This window comes from Pelophylax lessonae (assembly GCF_965119305.1).
Source record: "Pelophylax lessonae genome assembly, chromosome: 2".
Classification (NCBI taxonomy): Eukaryota; Metazoa; Chordata; class Amphibia; order Anura; family Ranidae; genus Pelophylax; species Pelophylax lessonae.
Window position 1 is genome coordinate 346099192 of NC_138769.1, and position 21069 is coordinate 346120260.

The 21069-nt window shown below is 40.6% G+C and overlaps 1 protein-coding gene across 1 annotated transcript in view; it reads left to right on the top strand.

The window, feature by feature from the left end:
- Positions 1-21069, top strand: part of RSPO1 (R-spondin 1) — a 217801-nt gene that overhangs the window by 190032 nt on the left and 6700 nt on the right. Inside the window, exons 3-5 of the mRNA XM_082245663.1 lie at positions 5519-5710; positions 8932-9078; positions 12736-12924. Coding sequence (XP_082101789.1) covers positions 5519-5710; positions 8932-9078; positions 12736-12924 — 528 coding nt within the window. The remainder of the gene's footprint in view (positions 1-5518; positions 5711-8931; positions 9079-12735; positions 12925-21069) is intronic.

Consider the following 21069-nt stretch of genomic DNA (forward strand, 5'->3'; position numbering starts at 1 on the left):
TGACACAGCATTCCAGTTTAAGCTGTAGAAGCAGATGTGTACTCAGCAGAGATATTTCCTTCCCCCCTCTCTCTCACTCAAAGTAGCCCCCACCTTCCCTTCGGCATTAGTATGCAAGGCCTCAAAAGAGTGCCTTATATCAAAACACATCCTGGCTGGCAGGTTGTAAAGACTTATCTGCCCTTCTAGCGGGAGTTGGGTCTCCGAGAACAGCATGGGGTCTGAGCAGATGTCCAATGAAGCTGCCTTGTAAATTCCCCAAGCCAAATTGTCAATTTACATCTCACAATCCATGCTCTAGTCATACCTTTTTACCCGAACATAACACATTGACAAAAAGTAGATATTTGGATGCCACATAAAATACCAATTGAATTAAGATCAAACATGAACACCTTCATGCCTAGGAAAGACAAGCTAGCGATCAGATGCCTTACAGGTCAGAGGTTATTCCGAGATAACCCATGTTTAGTGTCTGGAGATAGTACATTCACGGCCGGACAATAAAATATCAGTTTCAAGCTTGTAACCGTTACATAATTCAAGATATTAGGAGTGGTATGACTCTGTCCACAAAAGTGCATTTGGAATAGTTATAAACCACTGGACAGCCCTGTTGCCATTCTGTTGTAATTGGTCAGGGGTGTCCATCACCGCCCCTTTTTCAGTCAGAGAAAAGGACAGGAACTGATAGAGAGCTCAGTCTTCATTCTACCATCCAAGCAATAACATCGCTTTAAGAGAAGGCCGATCGAAAGTTCAGCTTCTAAAACTAAGATAATACCAGGACTTTTTTAAATGCAAGTATATTCACTCTTTACCTTCATATTTCTAAATTGCTGTATTGTGTCTCTATTTCTTTGTAACCCATTTTTCTGTAAATATTTTTATTCGCACCAATTTTAACCTTTCTTATAATTAAACCTTATTTTGAAAAGTGTTAACTTTGTCTCTAAGCTCTTAAATGCAAATTTACCCAAAAGAACCTGTCTCCTGAAAGAGCGCTACTGTTAGGATAAATACTTCGGACATTCCTGTCTGCATGTGACAGGGCGTGTTACAGATGATTATTCTAAGGTCATAATTGATATTCCTAAAATTACGAGCGTCCGCTGGGCTAAAACGTAGCGGTGGTGGCAGAGAAAGGATTATTCTAAGGTCATAATTGATATTCCTAAAATTACGAGCGTCCGCTGGGCTAAAACGTAGCGGTGGTGGCAGAGAAAGGGTTAATCGTTTAATTAACCCGGTGACAATCGCTCTCAATCTGCTGGCATTCAGATTGTGGTCCCGCAAGTTAACCAATCTGTGTGCTGTGTGCAGCTGAGAGTGGCATTGTTACGCAAGTAACGGCAGGGTGTGGGATTGCCTGGTCTTTGGTCACGAGGTGGATGAGAAGGCCAGGGGTCTGATACCAGCCACCGTCACAGGCACTGCCATGAGGGACATGTCTTAATGCAAACAAAAATTTAAAACTAACATTCAGCAGGGAGAGGATTTTTTAATGTGGGTAAAATGGAAACAATAAAATGCACAAATGCTTAACATAACATGTTCTGGGGATGCCTTAGACCTGCACGTAAAGCAGCAGATGAAGGATGAGGTCCTTGTGCTCTCAACATGGGGTTAAAGTTTGCTGCCCCCTTGTAAGTTCCCCTTCCAATGTTGAAGGCATTTCAAAGTAACACTGAAAACACATCAGATCTCAATGAGGAAAAATATCATGCTGGATATCTATTCTGATATGGACTGGGTAATGTGTTAGGAACAAAAGGATGTCACATTGCTTGCTGGGAATGAAAACTATCAACCTACAGAGGGCTGAATTCAAAGACAGTCCAAAACCAAAGTGAAAAAATGATACAGCAGGCTAGTCCATTTTAGTTAAATTTCATTGCAGCAACTCAAAATGGTGCTCAGTAGTTTGTATGGCCCCCACGTGCTTGTATGCATGCCTGAAAACATGCTCCTAATGAGACGACAGATGGTGTCCTGGGGTATTTCCTCCCGGATCTGGACCAGGGCATCACTGAGCCCCTGAACAGATTGAGGTGCAACCTGGCGGAGTAGGATGGACCGAAACACAATGTCCCAGAGGTGTTCTATTGGATTTAGGTCAGGCGAGCGTGGGGGACATTCAATGGTATCCATTCCTTCATCCTCCAGGACCTGGGTGTATTCTCTCACCACATGAGGCCTGGGCATTGTCGTGTACCAGGAGGATCCCAGGACCCATTGCACCAGCGTAGGATCTGACAATGGGTCCAAGGATTTAATACTGATACCTACTGGCAGTCAGGGTGCAATTGTCTAGCCTGTAGAGGTCTGTGCGTCCCCCCATGGATATGCCTCCCCAGACCCTCACTGACCCACCACCAGACTGGTAATGCTGAAAGATGTCACAGGCAGCATAACATTCTCCACGGCTTCTCCAGACCCTTTCACATCTGTCACATGTGTTCAGGATGAACCTGCTCTCATCTGTGAAAAGCACAGGGCACCAGTGGCAGACCTGCCAATTCTGGTGCTCAATGGCAAATGCCAATCAAGCTCCTCGGTGCTGGGCAGTGAGCACAGGGCCCACTAGAGGACGTCATGCCCTCAAGCCACCCTCATGCAGTCTGTTTCTGATTGTTTGGTCAGAGACATTCACACCAGTGGCCTGCTGGATATCCTTTTGTAGGGCTCTGGCAGTGCTCATCCTGTTCCTCCTTGCACAAAGGAGCAGATTCCGGGCCCTTCTACAGCCCTGTTCAGCTATCCTAGAGTAACTTCCTGTCTCCTGGAATCGCCTCCATGCTCTTGGGAGACACAGCAAACTGTCTGGCAATGGCACGTATTGATGTGCCATCCTGGAGGAGTTGGACTTCTTGTGCAACCTCTATAGGATCCAGTTATTGTATCATGCTACCAGTGGTGACACTGACCCTAGCCAAATGCAAAACTAGTGAAAAACAGTAAAAAAAGATGAGTAGGGGAAAAAAATGTCAGTGGCCTCCACCTGTAAAACCATTCCTGTTTTGGAGGTCATCTCATTGTTGCCCATTTAGTGCACCTGTTATTTTCATTAACATTAAAGCAGCTGGAACTGATTAACAACCACCTCTTCTACTTAACTTACCAGATCAATATCCCAGGAGTTTACTTGATTAGATGCTATACTCTGATTAAAAAGTGTTCCTTACATTTTTTTGAGCAGTGAATAAAAATATTATTGAACACTTGACGCAGCACAGAAAATAATTATTAAGTGAATATAATTATATTTTCCATCAGGATCCACCAGGATGGATCGTTCCTTTTTTATGAAAATATTCTTTTTTTTTTTTTTCAAAACAATTTTTTTAACATATAGTACAGAAATATGTCAAGTATATTTTTATACATTCAATGTGTTGCAACAATCAGTTGGATAAATGTAATTTTCCTGCTTATGGACTACCAGTGCCCAACGTCAAGAATGGCTGTATGTATCAACTAATAATGAACATCAAATAACTTGGTAGCCCAAACCGGTAGGTAATAAAGAGGGTATTTGAAAGATAAAAAAAAAAAAGGGGGGGAGTTGGGGAAGGGCGTTATGACATAAGCACAAAATATGTTTGGTTGGGTTAGGAGGATGCTGATGCTTTTAGATTTATAGATGTTAATATAAAAGGAGGAAAAAGATAAGGGGTAAGAGATGTGTTGAAGGTAGGGAGAAAAGATGGAGAGTCCGATCTCTCCAGTGGAGGAGGGGCTGTTCTTATCTTCCTTCCTCATTGGAAGGGTGTTGCGTATAAAGCAAGCATGTCGCTCGCCCATTTGAAAGTTAAATCTGGGGGTGACAAGGCTTTTGTATCGATCAGTAGTGCGATATTGAAACCGATTACTGTGAATTTGAATGGGGAATCTTTTGATGAGTTCTTCCATATCTGTGATTGTTTGGAGACATGTGAACCATTCTGAAAGTGATGGAGTATAAGTCGTGTTCCAATGAATCGGTATACACAATTTCGCTGTATTTACCATGTGCATGGCGAGCGATTTGTGATTCTGTGCGGAAGAGACGTATGGTGAAGGAGAAACTGTTCAGGTGAGTAGTCCAAGGTATATGTTGTCACTTATGAGGTTACAGAGTGTATTCCTGACCAGAAAGGTTGAATTCGGGGACATGTTCACAAGATCATCATAATGGCACCTCCATCACCGTTGGATTAATTTTGTATAGGATAGAAGGAGTCTGTTACCATCTCAATATAAGTTTATAACTGTTTTCTTGTGTAGTTTCATTAACAGAAACTTTGTGTGTATGCATGAAAATGTGGTTTCAGTTTTCGGTAGAGAGGGTGGTGTCAGTATCCAACTCCCAGGCTGCGCAGGCCTTCCCATATTGGAGGGTCTATTTAGAAAGAAGAGGGCATGGATAGAAGCAGGGCTTTTTTTCAGCAGGCACGCGGGGGAACGCAGTTCCGGCACCTCTAGCACTGAATGTATGCCATGGCAAGGGGTGCTGGAGGGTCCACTAATGCTGGATCTATTGATGCTGGAGGGGATCTATTTTTGGATGGCAATCTATTGTTGCTGGTGGAGGATCTTTTGATACTGTGGCTTAATTGTTGCTGGAAGGGAACTACTGTTTGGGGAGGGGGTCTACTGTTTCTGGCTGCTAGACAGTCTATTGATGCTGGCTGCTGGGAGATCTTTTGCTGTTGCTGGGGGTCTATTGCTGCTGGGGGGGTATATTGCTTCTGGCTGTGGGGGATCAATTTTATTGCTTTTCTTGTTATCATAACCAAATACCATACATTCCACTACAAACTTATACTTGGCTCTATATTCTCTAAAAGGAGCTGTACTGGAAGCTGGGTAGGGGGTGGATGCAAGTGTCGGTGCTCAGAGGTGGGTAGGGGTTGAACCAAGGGTTAGTGCTCAGAGGTGGGTAGGGGTGGAACCAAGGGTTAGTGCTCGAAGGTGGGTAGGGGGCGGAGACACAAAGTAACTTAGAAAGGGGAGTTCCTGCACCTTTTCTCTAAGAAAAAAAGCCCTGGATAGAAGAAATTACATGTTGTTTGGGGTGTGTTCTTGCAACACAGGGTTTCGAATTAGGTAAGGGGACGATAAATAACATTTGTACAGTTTAAAGAGCAAAGAAAATGGCGCATCTGGAGGTTGGACCATTGTAGTAGGAGGTGTTTGGTCATTGCGAGATGAGGTCTGTTCTGTCTGAGACTGTATGGCTGCCAAAGCAATGGTGATTCTTTTATTCTTATCTAAAACCTTTTGTCCGATACAATTGATATAAAGACAGTTGTACTATTGAACGAACGTATAAAATATGTGTACACCTGGCATTAGATATTTGTGGATCAAAGCTGCAGCAGTTCTGTATTGGGAGACAATAGCCAGAGAGGGAGAGAAAAGATAGCTCTGATTTATTGAATACGCCCAATAACTTTATGCTTTCATTTGCAGTATTTCCTGAAAGTGACAAATTATTTGTTATTACATTAATTTTCCAAACGCTGTTTATTTACAGGAAGTACAGAGGTGAACCTAGGCTGTGGCAAAGGTTGTGAAGCATGTTCAGAGGTGAACGGATGTATTAAGTGCTTACCAAAGCTTTTTATACTTTTGGAAAGGAATGATATTCGACAGATTGGAGTCTGCTTGCAGTCCTGTCCCCCAGGATTTTATGGCGATCGTAGTCGCGAGATAAACAAGTGTACAAGTAAGTCTACCAACGTGTTATATATGTTCTACAAAATGGCACTGTATCATAGTTGCCAACATTTGAAAAAAAGTTTCCAGGGACACTTTGCAGCACAGCTATCAATCACTTACCACACCCACTTTCATGAAGCTCTGCCCACTCCACAAAATTAATCTCCGCCTACTTATTATCAGATTATCGGGTCTACTCAATAAAGAGACAATTACAGGAAATTGAAAAGGGAATTTCAAACTTAAGGCCAAAGTAGCAGAGTTGGAATAATTCTCCCATTCAGCTGCACTACTTCTGCCTAAAGTTTAAAATTCTCATCACAATTCCCTGCAATTCTAAAGTGTCAAATGTGCTCAGGTGTGACCATACAAAAAATGTAATATGGAAATATAAATAAAGTGCAAGGTGTAAATAAGTATGATTATACTATCTGGTATAACTAGGTTTTATTGTACTTATTTACACCTAACACTTTATTTATATTTACATATTACAATTTTTGTATGGTCACACCTGAGCACATTTCACACTTTATTCACATGTCATGTTACCTACATAAGATTGTTGCTTTCATCCTACCTACCTTCATGTCTGTGAATGTGTCTTCACTCTCCAGGGGGCCTTCCCTGCTCTGCCGAGGCACTGCCGAGAGAGAGTGCCTTTGACTTAATCACTTGCCGACCGCCGCACGACTATTTACGTCGGCGGTCAGCCCCTCACAGGCAGAGTGATGTAGTACTACGTCGCTAGCCTGTGAGGGTCTAGGGAGCGAGCGCGCGCCGCCGGAGGCGCGCTCCCGCGTGGTCACGGACCCCTCCGCGCGTGTGACCGGCGGACCCGATGTCCGCCAGTCACTCGCGATCGTCGGGTGGAGAGGGAGAAAGGCAGGCGGCTGATGTAAACAAGCCGCCTGTCATTCTCCCCTGTGTAGGAATGGTGATCATACGGTTCTACTATGTAGGACCGTTGATCACTATTCCTACACCTCAAGCCACATCCAATCACAGTTAGAAACACGCCCCTAGGGACACACATAGCCCCTCCCGCTCAAAAAAAGTTAACCCCTTCACTGCCAGTGTAATTTTACAGTAACAGTGCATATGTATAGCACTGATTACTGCAGAAATGTCACTGGTAACCCCAAAAGTGTAAAAAATGTCAGTCAAGGGTCCGATCTGTCCGCTGCAATGTCGCAGTCCCGCAAAAAAAATTGCAGATCGCCACCATTACGCGTTAAAAAAAACAACAAAAATGACAAAAATCTTTCCCTTTGTTAGTAAACGCAATAACTTTTGCGCAAACCAATCAAAATACGCTTTTTGCAATTTGTTTTACCAAACATATGGTAAAAATAAAAAATTGGCCCAAAATGTTAAAAAATTTTGATTTTTTACATTTTTACATAATTTTGACATTTGGGGGGGGAATTTCATATAAAAAAATGTGAAAAAAATTGTTATTTTTGCAAAATTTATGCTGTTTTTTTGTTTATAGCGCAAAAAGTAAAAATCGCACAGGTGATCAAATACCACCAAAAGAAAGCTCTGTTTGTGGGAAAAAAAGGACGTCAAATTCGTTTAGGTACAGCATTGCAGGACAGCGCAATTGTCCGTTAAAGTCACGCAGTGCCGAATCGCAAAATAGGCCCTGGTCAGGAAGGGGACAAAATCTTCCGGGGCTTAAGTGGTTAAAAATGGCGCCAGGAGTAACGCCGAGCTTCTACTAGCTTTCCTGAGCCCGGCAGGCATCGAAACGATGTCGGCCCGCAACTTTTTTTACGGGCAACGGCTGCCCGTAGCGGGCATTTACGGGTAGCCCGATTAACGAGCGCTTGCCGGTACAATGTAAATTACCTGGGACAGGCTCCTATTTGCCGGGACTGTCCTGGCAAAAACGGGACAGTTGGCAAGTATGCTGTATATTAGAGTAACCAGTGCTCTCTTAATGACACTATCTGAACAATCTTAGCATTCCACTATGTGATGGGAAAAGTACACTTTTTAGCACCAATGTGTTTTGGACAAGATGTCATCTCAACCACACACTGTCATTAGTCCTATAATTTCAGATAGGTAAAAGCTGACACAGCATCAATAGACATCTGCAAAAATACAAAGAAATTTACATTGCTGATAGCATCCATATTTTACCATATTTCCCTTTTGGGCTGTTAAAGTATTACTAAACCCACAACAGTAAAGTCTGTATATGCAGTAGAGCATGCTTGTTATACTCACTGGGGAACCTAAGGGGTTAATCCACTGCATTGTGTAAAAAAGCTGTTTGATCCTGACTTCTCTGTTCCTCCCCTTCTTCCACATTCCCCAAACCAATTTCTAGCAGTATAGAGCCTTGGGGGCAAGCTGCGTATGCTCAGTTTGGTGTGTATTTCTAGAGAGTTTGTTTTTTCCTGGGAGAGTGCATGTGATCAGCACAGGGCCAATCAGCACTGTCCAGACAGAGGGTCAGGGGTCCTGCAGTCTCATAGGACAATCAGGAGAGAATGAAAACACCTCCTACAAGCTTTAACCAGACACTGCTAGAAGTCACAAGACTGCTCTAACTGCTGTTGAGAAAAGATATTTAGCAGTTTATATTTACAAAAATATTGCATTTCCATATTCTTTGACTGTGGGAGACCAGATATAGTGAATGCAGGGTCCTGGGTTTAGTAACACTTTAAATATACCAGTGAAAGCATACCGGTGAAAGCATACGATATGTAAAAAAATAAATAAATAAATAAACATTTCTTGATTCTGCCAGATCCAATGAGCTTTTTATTTCTCGTGCCTCTGCTGCCCTAAAATGTAAGCCCTCTTATCAGCCCTGACCAGTTATTCTCTGTGAACCACAGAATTCCTTCAATCTTATGGAGATGAGAAGAGGGGGAGGTGTTCTAAAGTACAAATTTGGAACATGCAGCCTAGGGTTGCTCCTCCATAAATACAGTGCTCTGAATGGGTATTGTCACCCTAGGACAGAAAATATGTTCCTGGCAGGATCACCAAGTAAAAATGAAGAAGGGATAAACCCTAATTACATGTAAGGACTGACATACTGCAATATATATTTTCATTCTTGGGCTTGCGTAGACTTAATTTTTTTACTGATAATACTATATGAAGCAATCTAAGACATGCACTTTTATTAGAATTGATTGCAAAGTATAAATTACACCTTTAAAATAAAGGTTTACAATTTGTTTTTGTTTTTTTATTCTTTAGAATGTAGATTGACAAACTGTGAGACCTGTTTCAGCAGGACCTTTTGCACAAAGTGTAATGGTGGCTTTTACTTACATAAAGGAGTTTGTTACTCCACTTGTCCAGAGGGATTTATTGGAGCAAATGGTACCATGGATTGCAGCTCTGGTAAGTGTACACATAAAACTTGCGAATTGTGCATACATTTAACAAAAATCTCATCACCTTAGGATAGGATTTGCTGTATAGAAAACTGTTTTTTTTTCTTCGTTCAACCACTGGTTTGAACAAAAAAACTCACGGATTCCCGCATCCACACAAGGGATGTGGATGCAGGGATCTCCCCTGCTACGCTGTTGTACTCTGACAATGAGGACCCTCCCCTCCCAGCCTAGTTAGAATACACTGATCATCACTGCAGCCATTGGCTACAGTGGCTGATCGAATGCTGGTTTTCCAGCAGGACTGTTCAACAGAAGCCAGTCTAATGATCAGCTTCGGTTGAACAAAGAAAGCTAAACACAGATCAAAATTTGTCCGGTTCCTGCTGAACCAGATGAATATATGTATATATATATATATATATATATATATATATATATATATATATATATATATACATATATGTGTGTGTACCCAGTTTTAAAGCCTAAGGCTGGCCATACGTTAAGCAATTTTCTTTACTTCAACCATGGGTTGAAAGATTGTTATTCTAATACAGGATTTTTATAGCGCCATGATAGGGCAAACAGTACAGTTACAATACAGTTCACTACAGTAGGAATCAGAGGGCCCTGCTCTTTAGAGCTTACAATCTAAAAGATCAACACATTCAGAAATGAATAGGCTTACATTATACCGCTCTGAATTGCATAAGAATTGCGCAGGAATGCAGGCGGGTTCAGTGAGATGCATATGCAGTTCATAGTGTGAACTGAGGCTAAGGATCACCTGGAACTCAGAATTAGTGCTCTAGAGCCTGGGGAACAGACAAGTCATGTCTGTGAGAGCTGTAAGGTTGGTGGAAGCTGGAAAATTGTATGTGAAGACTGATAAGCATTAGGCTTGCCTGAGATGAACCACTTCACAGGCAAGGTCGGGGCATCCCCCAGGAGTGTTGTTTGATGGAGTTTTGCATTTTCAATGTTTCAAATATACTAAAACCACTGATCCTTCCAAACTGACTTTTAAAGATTATTTTTTGCTTTACTACATGTCCTACAGGTCAGTGACTTTTGTTTTGACATTCCTCTGCCTATTAGCTCAAACAGGACCTTATTTTTGACATTAAACTCCCATTGAATTCAATGTGATTCTGATTCAGCACTCAAACTTTATTCACGTTCAATGAACCCTGCTTAAACTGAACCCAGGTGTTTTTGGCTTGTCACTACTAATCTGATCGCCCTCCCCTTATCTGTTCCATATGCAGACATATGCATGATTGTGCATCAGTCAAACGCAAGAACAGTACTTTGGTGTGTAGGTACATTTATCTCCTAGAACTGAGATTAGCTGGGTCCCAATATACCTTTATGGCCAGTAACAATTAAAGCAATCAAAACAGTCACCAGTGTATCATGATATAATGTAAAGCCCTCGTCCTAATAAATGTGTTTTTCCAAGACAATTTACAGAAGGGGAGTGCAACCTTTTGACTTTCCTAGGCCACATTGGAAAAAGAAGAATTGTCTTCGGCCACACATAAAATACACTTACAATAAGGATAGCTGATGAGCAGAAAAAGTCGGGCAAATCACAAGTTAGCGATCACTGATATAGATAATGTACCTATCTGAGTAATAAAACTTTGTTTTTTTGTAATATTTTTTTGTTATAAAAGTAAAACAGGGCAACATAAAATGAGCGTGATATTTGACACTGTATCTGGTTCTAAGGAATGTGGTAGCAATTCTCAATGAATTCTCAGGGTTCTCATCAGATATTTTGGTTCTAATTTTGCCCTTAGTGTGCCTTATCTTTGAAAATAGTTGCTCACAAATATAGGTGTTGCCGAACATTGATGACCTGAATAAGGCGTGAATGTGAAAAGTGGGATACTTTTCTTTGGGAAGATAAAATGTATAATAGTCCAGTGCAGAAACAATGTCAAACTTTTTTTTATCCGGCTGTATGTGTTCATTAAGTGTAAACGCATTTTTACAAAAAATTCCCCAAAAAAATCAAAATTTTTAGGTAAGTTTAGGATTTTGTGTTGGGACGCATTCAAAGCTGTCAGGATGCAGGAAGCAATTGTGTAAATTAGGAAAATAAACTTTAAAAGGGAAACTCATTAGCTCTGAGTACCTGACAGAACAAGAGCGAGTAGCCATTCCAAACTGAACAGAAAATATGTGCCTATGACAAACAACTTGGCTTTGCTGGGCAGTATTGTGTAGCTTCATTCCTTTTCAACTCCTACATGGTCTGAGATAACAGGGATCAAAGGCCAGTATTCCTGTATTAACCCTGTAATTGTACCGTGGGTTAAGTTCCTTTAGTGAATGTGTGGTTCCTGAATCCCTGCTATTGTTTCAGAGATATATAATTTATTTTCTGCATTGGAAATAGGTGATAATGGATGAATGGATTATTAAAAATAATAAACTGATAATTACTGTATTTTCTGGCGTATAAGACTACTTTTGAACCTCCAAAAAATCTCCCAAAAATGGGGGGTCGTCTTATACGCCGAGTATAATATCTCTAAGGTAACCTAAGTATAAGTATTACCGGTAGATGAAAATTAGGGGGGGTCGTCTTATACGCCCAGTCGTCTTATACGCCGGAAAATACAGTATAAAGGTACCCCATATCAGATAGATTTATTTATATGGTGGAGGTGGTGTATAATGCAAGGTTTGTAGATATGCCATTCTGAAATATAATTGAAATGGAAATAATGTTTAGCAACTTCCCTTATTGTTTTTTTATGGTACAGAGGCATTCTTTGGTAGTCATGTTGGAGCTGAATAATATCTAAAATTGCTGCTCGCAGACAGCTTTTACACGAAGAAAATAGTCATCAGCCAGGGTTAGCATCTACTGCCTAGACCAGTGATGGCAAACCTTGGCACTCCAGATGTTTTGGAACTACATTTCCCATGATGCTTATGCACTCTGCAGTGTAGTTGAGCATCATGGGAAATGTAGTTCCAAAATATCTGGGGTGCCAAGGTTCGCCATCACTGGCCTAGACCAAACTTCTTCCTTTGGATATCATCAGCATGTAAATCCTGGAGTTAGATGTTCTGCTCTGTGTATACAAATGTCTTACACATATCAGGCCCCTGCTGCTACCTTTAACCTTGCCGTGTGATGACTGGGGGAAACGAGACTGAAGAAAAGCTCCCTTTTGCCTGCTGTAGGATGATGATTTTACTCTCAAATTCTGCATGTCAATCTAGGCAAGATCACTTTACTGAATTTCAAGGGCTGTTCATATTGATACAAGTTGTTTGAAGCATTATACTTTATATTTTGACATTTCAGAAATGTACCCATGCAGTCTTGTGACATTACTGATAGGTCCCCTTTAAGTTGTTATTATTATTATTATACAGGATTTATATAGCGCCAACAGTTTACGCAGCGCTTTACAACTTAAAGGGGTAGACAGTACAAATACAATACACTTTAATACAATAGGAATCTGAGGGCCCTGCTCGTTAGAGCTTACAGTCTAAGAGGGAGGGTCAGCCTTAGGCCCGATATATTGTTTTGTTGCTTTGATCTCATTACAAAGAAAAATGGCAGCTTAAAAATGTAGCAAAACATTCTTTGTGCAGTTTCGTGAGATTTGAGGTTTCCTCTGTTGTATTTCAGAACAATGTGAAATGAGCGAGTGGGGATCTTGGAGTCATTGCTCTCGTCCAGCAAAGCAGTGCTGGAAAAAAAAAGGAACACAAGTGAGAAGTCGGAAAGTTCTAAAAGCACCACTGGGGGAAGCATCCCTTTGCCCTGTCACTAAAGAAAGGAGGAAATGCATAGTGCTCCAAACCCCTTGCCCAAGAGGTTTGTATGTGATCTCACTAAAAACCAAAGTGCATATTACTTTACCTTTAAAGGTCTTCTAGTTGCTTTTTCCTGAATGTTTTTCTAGGTGACATATGGTTAAAATGGAGCTTGGATGTGTAATTGCAAAGATACGCTGGTCACAAACTGTGTAATATCCACAAGCAATTCAATCTGTTTACTGTACCACAGTTTGAAAATCTGCATAATGCATAGTAGACAATTCTTTGATTCAGAATGCTATGCTGATCAATCAGATTTTCCAGGATGCTTGAAAATCACTTGCCACAGATAATATACCATTTCTATTTCCTATCACAAAGCACATAGGCAGAAAATCAAACACTGCATAAACTGCAAGCAACAGTTACCATAATGAAGGGCTGTTTAGGGGGGGGGGCAGATTTTGTAATGTTCAATGACCTAAAGAAGTGTGGTGGTCAAATAACAAAACAAAAATATACAAGGTGTTTCAAAACTTTAGTTTTGGATAGGGTGTTGAAGGGTTGGAACCCTTGTCAGATTTGTTTTGCGGTCTGTGTCTCCATTAGAAAGATTTAGTGCCTGTATTAGTCCTGGTGACCACGGTCACAGGGACTGAAAGTGAAAGAAAATATAAAATTTGGAGTTCTTACCAGAAAAAGAAAACAGGGATACATCTTCCTACGGGGGAAGTGTTTCAGCGACAACTGGCTAAAAGAGCATTTGCTTTACTTTGGAGAAATTTCGTCATACTTCCTGTTGTGTCCAGGGGACAGGAAGTAAAGAGAAATCTCCCCAGTTGGGCATGGGTGGCAAAAAAAAAAAAAAAAAAAAACCCTGTCAAGGGTTTAAACTATTCCCTATTGTATCTAAAATAAAAAAAGTTTTGGCTTCATATATACAATACCTTAATGAAAAGCACTTTCAGAGTAATTTCTGTGCTCCTTGAAATGTTCTACTACAGGTAATACATTTTCTGTTCTGTTATTTTGCCCAAGGTGAAAGTCTTCGGGGATTATTTTAAAGGATCATTGATGTTAAGAGCTGGTGACTAGGGAGACAAGCCTTAAAGACTCATTGAGGTTTAGAGGACATCAGGGAGGTCACCAACGGCATCCAGGTGTTCACGACACCATTTCTGAATTACATGGAAATCTGTAGGAAGCAAAAAAGCTTCCTGTGTTGATCTTGCTCCTTAAAAATATTAGATCCCTGTATATCACTGAAGCATTAGTGACTAACCTTACAACTGTCCACTCATCCCTGTTAAAGAGCTTTAACTGTTACTGCACAAATTACGTAATTTGCATTTAGAGAAAACAAATTGAAGCACACAAACCATCCCACACTCTGGCTCTTGTTCACTTGATTATGCAATATTTATACATCAGCAGCCTGGAAGTATAAAACAGAGATAGACTAAATATTAAAACCTCTTGCTGTCAATTTATGCCACATCTTTGGAAAACTAAGGTCAATCTCTATTAGTAGATTATTTGATGGAACTTTGAGGAGGAACTCAAAGCTGTAATGTTGTCTCCACCTAGACTTAAAGATACTCTACCACCTAAAAAAAGTTGCTAAAAGGTATGACGTTGAACCACATAGTGGTGCCTATGCATATATGTGGAGGCTAGCTGTTTCCCACAGACATCCTTATACAATCACCATGGAATGTGTAGTTGTTGATTGTTCAGGAACAGTTTAGGAAGGGTAAAAGTTGTGGAATAATGTTTTCATAGGCTTGTTCGGTAGCTGAATAACTCTGTCTGAGTGTCTCCTTTGTCTACTGCCAAACGACCTCCTTCCAACTTGACCCCACTAAGGAGGAACGCTCTTACATCGCATAGTAAGGATCACCATGGAATGTGTAATTGTTGATTGTCCAAGAACAGCTTGCGAAGTGTAAAAGTTGTGGAACAACATGTTCATAGGCTTGTTCAGTAGCTGATTAACTTCGTCTGAAAGTCTCTCCTGTCCAGTGCCAAACTACCTCCTTCCAACTTGACCCCACTAAGGAGAAGCACTCTTACATCTCTTATTAAGGATGCAAACATTACCGTTCTGCCATCAGACTTGGAGAAATGCACCATAGTCTTGAATGCATATACAGTAAACCCCCGCTCCATCGCGGTTCAGTTTTTGCGGTCCTGGTATATTACGTTTTATTTTACTATATAAATCATTAAAAATGAAATATTTTTTGTGTTTTCCATAGCTCTTGCTATGTCTCTCAGTATCTTTTATGTGTTTAAATGAGTTTCTCTTGTTTTAAAAGTGTGTTTAAAGACCTTAAAATGCTTTTACACGTACACTGACAGTAAAAAAAACATGCCTACAATGCATTTTAGTAGGGTTTTTCTATTTCGCAGATTTTCACTTTTCTCGGCTGGGTCCGGAACCTAACCCCCGCAATGGAGGGTGGTTTACTGTAATAACCATTTTAAAATGACCACTCTTCTTAGTCATGCCATCACTTATGGGCCAAGAAAGTCCTACCAGCTGTTACAGAAAAAATCTGATAGATGGTTTACAACAGCTAGAAAAGGTAAAACAGAACGATTTTGTGAAAATTTGTGCGTCTGGAAAACCAAATCGCATCGAATGGTCACAGAAAAAATTGACTGGACTTTCTAAGGCACATCATAGAATGAATCAAGTTGACTCGTGTATAGTAAAATATAACCTTTTTATTACAAAAAATTAAAAGTTTTGGAAACAAACAATAGACATAGAGTTTTTCCTCTTCAAGAGGTAACCTTTAACATGGATATTAAAATCGCATAGCCCAAGACAATTTTTATCCAAATCGGCCAAAGGAGGGGGTGATTGGAAAAATTGTGTGGGTTATGATGCATTCATAATGCGTTCACAACAATAGTTAAACAACTATAAATTTGTATCTGATCTTTGGGTCTACGTGTTTCGCAGCGTGCTTCTTCAGGACCACGTTTTAGCATCAGATAAATCTTATGGATGTAGCTAGTGTCTCCCGGGCGGACATAGAAGATGCGATACAGGACAATCAAGGCAGAGTAGTAATCTAAATAATTTCTATGGTAAGATCTGTATTATTTTTCTTGCTGTATAGGCATATAAAAATGAATTTTTGGCAGAAATGGAATGCAGCAGAGGGTTTTACCAGGATCGATAAATCCTGGTCTTGGACAGACCTTTATATCATATCTGTGGTAACAGATATGGTGGTATTGGAACCTCCTGAATATTGCTCCTACATTCACAGGATCCAAAGGGAAGGACAGCAAAATGATGCTTGTTGGTACGGTGGTCACAAATATGACCCTTGGAAGATTTAGTTGATCGGGAGGGCCATCTCAAAGCTATAGTGGACCAGATCGAAGATAGTGTTAAGGTATCCAATCCTATTGGGCTATATGCTTAGACTGCTTTTTCCCACATTCAACCGGATGTATATATGGATATTAATATGCCCATAAGGTACGGTTAGCTGGCTGGTAAATTAGGGTCCCTGAGTGTGGAGCCGGAGGTTCTGGCCTGTGCTGCTGCTCTGCCACGAGTCCGCCGCCATATTTAATGGTTGGCGGGCTAAGTCCTTTTGTATCGCGCCCTCCATTGTTTATGTTCCTGTACATTATAGCCAATCGGCACCCGCGTGCAACACCCCAATGGACCCCAACAGGATGCGCGCCCCCCTCTCTCCGGGCGGGCACACACGCCTCAGCGGGGAGACACCACGGTGTCCCCTCGTTCTCGGGAGGGACCGGATGCGATTGGCACACTCCCTGTGTGCCAGCGCCCGATCACCTCCCTGCACTCAAAAGGATTTAGCCCGCCAACCATTCAATATGGCGGCGGACTCGTGGCAGAGCGGCAGCACAGGCCAGAACCTCCGGCTCCACACTCAGGGACCCTAATTTACCAGCCAGCTAACCGTACCTTATGGGCATATTAATATCCATATATACATCTGGTTGAATGTGGGAAAATGCAGTCTAAGCATATAGCCCAATAGGATTGGATACCTTAACACTATCTTCGATCTGGTCCACTATAGCTTTGAGATGGCCCTCCCAATCAACTAAATCTTCCAAGGGTCATATTTGTGACCACCGTACCAACAAGCATCATTTTGCTGTCCTTCCCTTTGGATCCTGTGAATGTAGGAGCAATATTCAGGAGGTTCCAATACCACCATATCTGTTACCACAGATATGATATAAAGGTCTGTCCAAGACCAGGATTTATCGATCCTGGTAAAACCCTCTGCTGCATTCCATTTCTGCCAAAAATTCATTTTTATATGCCTATACAGCAAGAAAAATAATACAGATCTTACCATAGAAATATTTTAGATCACTACTCTGCCTTGATTGTCCTTTATCGCATTTTATATGTCCGCCCGGGAGACACTAGCTACATCCATAAGATTTATCTGATGCTAAAATGTGGTCCTGAAGAAGCACACTGCGAAACGCGTAGACCCAAAGATCAGATACAAATTTATAGTTGTTTAACTATTGTTGTGAACGCATTATGAATGCATCATAACCCACACAATTTTTCCAATCACCCCCTCCTTTGGCCGATTTGGATAAAAATTGTCTTGGGCTATGCGATTTTAATATCCATGTTAAAGGTTACCTCTTGAAGAGGAAAAACTCTATGTCTATTGTTTGTTTCCAAAACTTTAAATTTTTTGTAATAAAAAGGTTATATTTTACTATACACGAGTCAACTTGATTCATTCTATGATGTGCCTTAGAAAGTCCAGTCAATTTTTTCTGTGACCATTCGATGCGATTTGGTTTTCCAGACGCACAAATTTTCACAAAATCGTTCTGTTTTAAATTTTTTGGATGATGGCACCTATTGGGTAGTTCAATTTCTCCTCTGTTCTAGAAAAGGTAAAAGTTGATTAAAAAAAAAAAAAAAGTTATTGATTGGACCAAGTACCACCATCTCTATCCTTCTGTTAAGGAATAACATTGTAACAAGTATCTGGCCAAGTATCTGGCTACCATCCCATCATTCTTAGTTTCCAACATGGTAAACCATATTCAGAATTCTAAAGAATGTGTAGGCATGATATGTGGATTGATGTTAGAACCAAAAGAGGCAAGGGTGTCATAAGATCTCATATCCCTTTTTCACTTGTATACAAACTGCAAAGGCTATTCAGTCTGAAAGGAAGCATCTGAAAAGAGATAAGACTTGACAATCAGAACTCAAATGAGACCAAATATGTTCCTAGCTGGATCTCTGTCTCAACACCACTATCATGTTGCACGTGCTTTGTCTCTTTCTTTGCCTTTAAAAATGTTGGCCCTTGCTCACTCTGTAGCTAAGAGATGCTCTGTATAGTTTGTCCCACCCTTCTTTTCTGTGTGTCTTTAGTTTCTGTTCTGTGCACATGTAATTGCTGTAGCTAGACATTCTATGATTTTTTGAACATATCTGATGTTCATCTGTGAAGATCTCTACAAGTTTTCGATTAAAGCTTGATCTGGAAGATGTCATTGGGATCAAGTCACTGTCTGTTAATTCTACTGAGACTTTAAGTTACAGCTATCTTGTCACAACTGGATCAGTTATATAGATCCTACTTGCAGTGCTTGAACTGAAGAGATAGAACAACCATTTATTACAAGTACATGGGTAACTTCCACAGATAGAAATATGGCTGTGTTGTGGGACCACTTATATCTTCCATTGTATCTTACCAATTCATGGTAGAGGCAGAGAAGATAGCCTTGAACCTTTCAGAGAAATAATACAAAGTCATTACTTCAGGTAGGTGGATAATACATGGGTCAAAATAGGAACATCCAAAATACAAGCTTTTAGAGGACACACAGGGGTGGATTTACAAAGGACAAATGGGCTGAATGTGGTGAAGTAAAAAAAAAAGAAAAATTCAGTGAACAAATATATCAAGTTTACACAAAAAAAGACACCCTCTTTGGACTGTGTGTTACATGTGAATGCATGCTTAAACTGTGAGAAACCCTGGACATACAAAGAATAGATTGCTGCTCCAGGTGAATTCGCCTACAGTAAATCTCCATACACACTTTATTCACTTGGGTGCCAGCCCAGCTCGCATGCTGTGCACTATGAAGTAAAGAAGTCCAGATGGCTGCACTCCAAAGATCAACTTTTTTATATTGATTATATTACCAAAATGACAGGTGGTACACACATTTACAGCAGGGCACAAACAGGTAGATGCATGTTTAATGCTACTGTCAGGCCTTACTCATTACCATATGAGGGGTAATGAGTAAGCATTGACAGCAGCATGAAATGCATCTACCTGTTTGTCCCCTGCTGTGAGTGTGTACCACCTGTCATTTTGGTCCTTTAACTGGCAATAAAGTGGATCTTTGGAGTGCAGTCATCCAGACTTCTTTATTTCCTGGAAATACAAACCTTATGTTGCCAGACCATGTGGCCTGGGTATGATTCTTGACACTGACTTATCAATAAGCAACAGGTATCAGCTGCTATCAAGCCCTCATTTCACTACCTACATTCTGCCATGCAGCACTTAAAATATGGAACTCATTGACATCCATTGGCTGGGAAGCACCCCTAATGTATGTTTTTAAAAGCAGACTCAAGACAGACCTATTCATCCAGGCTTGTAGCAATACCTTATATATCCTTCTCTTCAAAGACCCCAACAGAAATTTTACCAGCAGTTCCCAGGGAGAAAAGCGCTATAGAAATATTATTATTATTAGTAGTAGTAGTAGTGGTACTAATAATAGTACATGCAGTGCAGCATAGAGAAAAATGAAAGACCTGTACATCAGAATAACAAAATACCCTCTCAATAAACAAATGTCTGAAATTAGGAGGGTACATTTTACAGTCTTTCTACACTTTAATGAAAAGAAAAAATATATGGAGGACAGTGAGGTGAATATTTTGGAGAGAGAGGACAACTTGTTCACAAGAGGCGGGGAAAAAAGCCACTTACAGTATGTCAAACTAGAGGAAACATCACTGAACTGTGCGGGCCTTTGACACCATCTGTCTTCCACATATAATGCTGTTTTAAGATCTCTGCCCTGGCCTTTTGACTGCAATTCACACCTGTAGCCTTAAGCCCCATACACACGATCAGATTATCGAACGATCCGTCGTCCGTTTTTTGTGGCATGCTAGTCTGATGTGGAAAGTGAAGAGGTTATTTTCATACGAATTTTCCCGTACGACAGAATTCTACTTCAGAAGTGATGTCGTGTTGGATTGCTTTGTATGTGTTCTTTCGTCTCTGAGCATGCCTAGTCTTGCTCTTAAGATTTTTTTCCGTCGAAATCTGTACTAATGAGGCTAAAATCGGACGTTGTATTACGGACAACAAAAATTTTATAGCCTGCACATCAGGATTTTGTCAGCCGAAAAGTCGGAGTTGGCTGTCGAATGCACCATACTAACAATCCGAAAATCGGCAGATCGGTCGTCGGACAAATTTTCCCTTCAGATTTTCTTATTGTGTGTATTTAGAAATCAAGGAACCAACACCTACAAAGACTTCCTGACCCCAAAAAATTGGATTGTGTTACTAGAACAGAGTTATTCCGCAACTTTCACACCTCCCATCCTGTTTCTGGACTGGTTCACTGCAGCAGTGCACGTAGGAAAAACTGAAGTATTGAGTGGGTAGAATGTACTTTTATGTTCATTTTTCAGGAAATGTGTTTGCAGTTTAGAAAATGTTTTGGAACAGATGTCAAAGCATTTTTACTCAAATCTCAGATGTCGTCTGTTCAGTTAAAAATGTTAGTAAGCATGAAATAGATAATTGTTCACATCTATGCCTCATACAATTTGATCTTTGTTTACAATTAGGAATGTAAAGTATTTCCAGTAAAAAAAGTATTACCTTATCCCAGATTAGAAACAAAAAAAGACTTTCATTTTCTTATCCCCCCCATATGTTTGGTCTATTTAGAAACATAGCCACTGAAATTTGGGAATACTCCAGACAGCAATGCTAGCAGAGGATTTTGGCTGTGAGATTTGTTGTAGCAAACCTAATCAAAATATGTGATGGCAATGAAAGTTTCACCGCAAAGATGTGTTAGACTACCATAAAATTCTGTTAGGGCCAACAGTGATGATAAAAGTGTGGTGCCTGCAGCTGTCTGCCCTCTGCTTTGTAGGATCATGTGA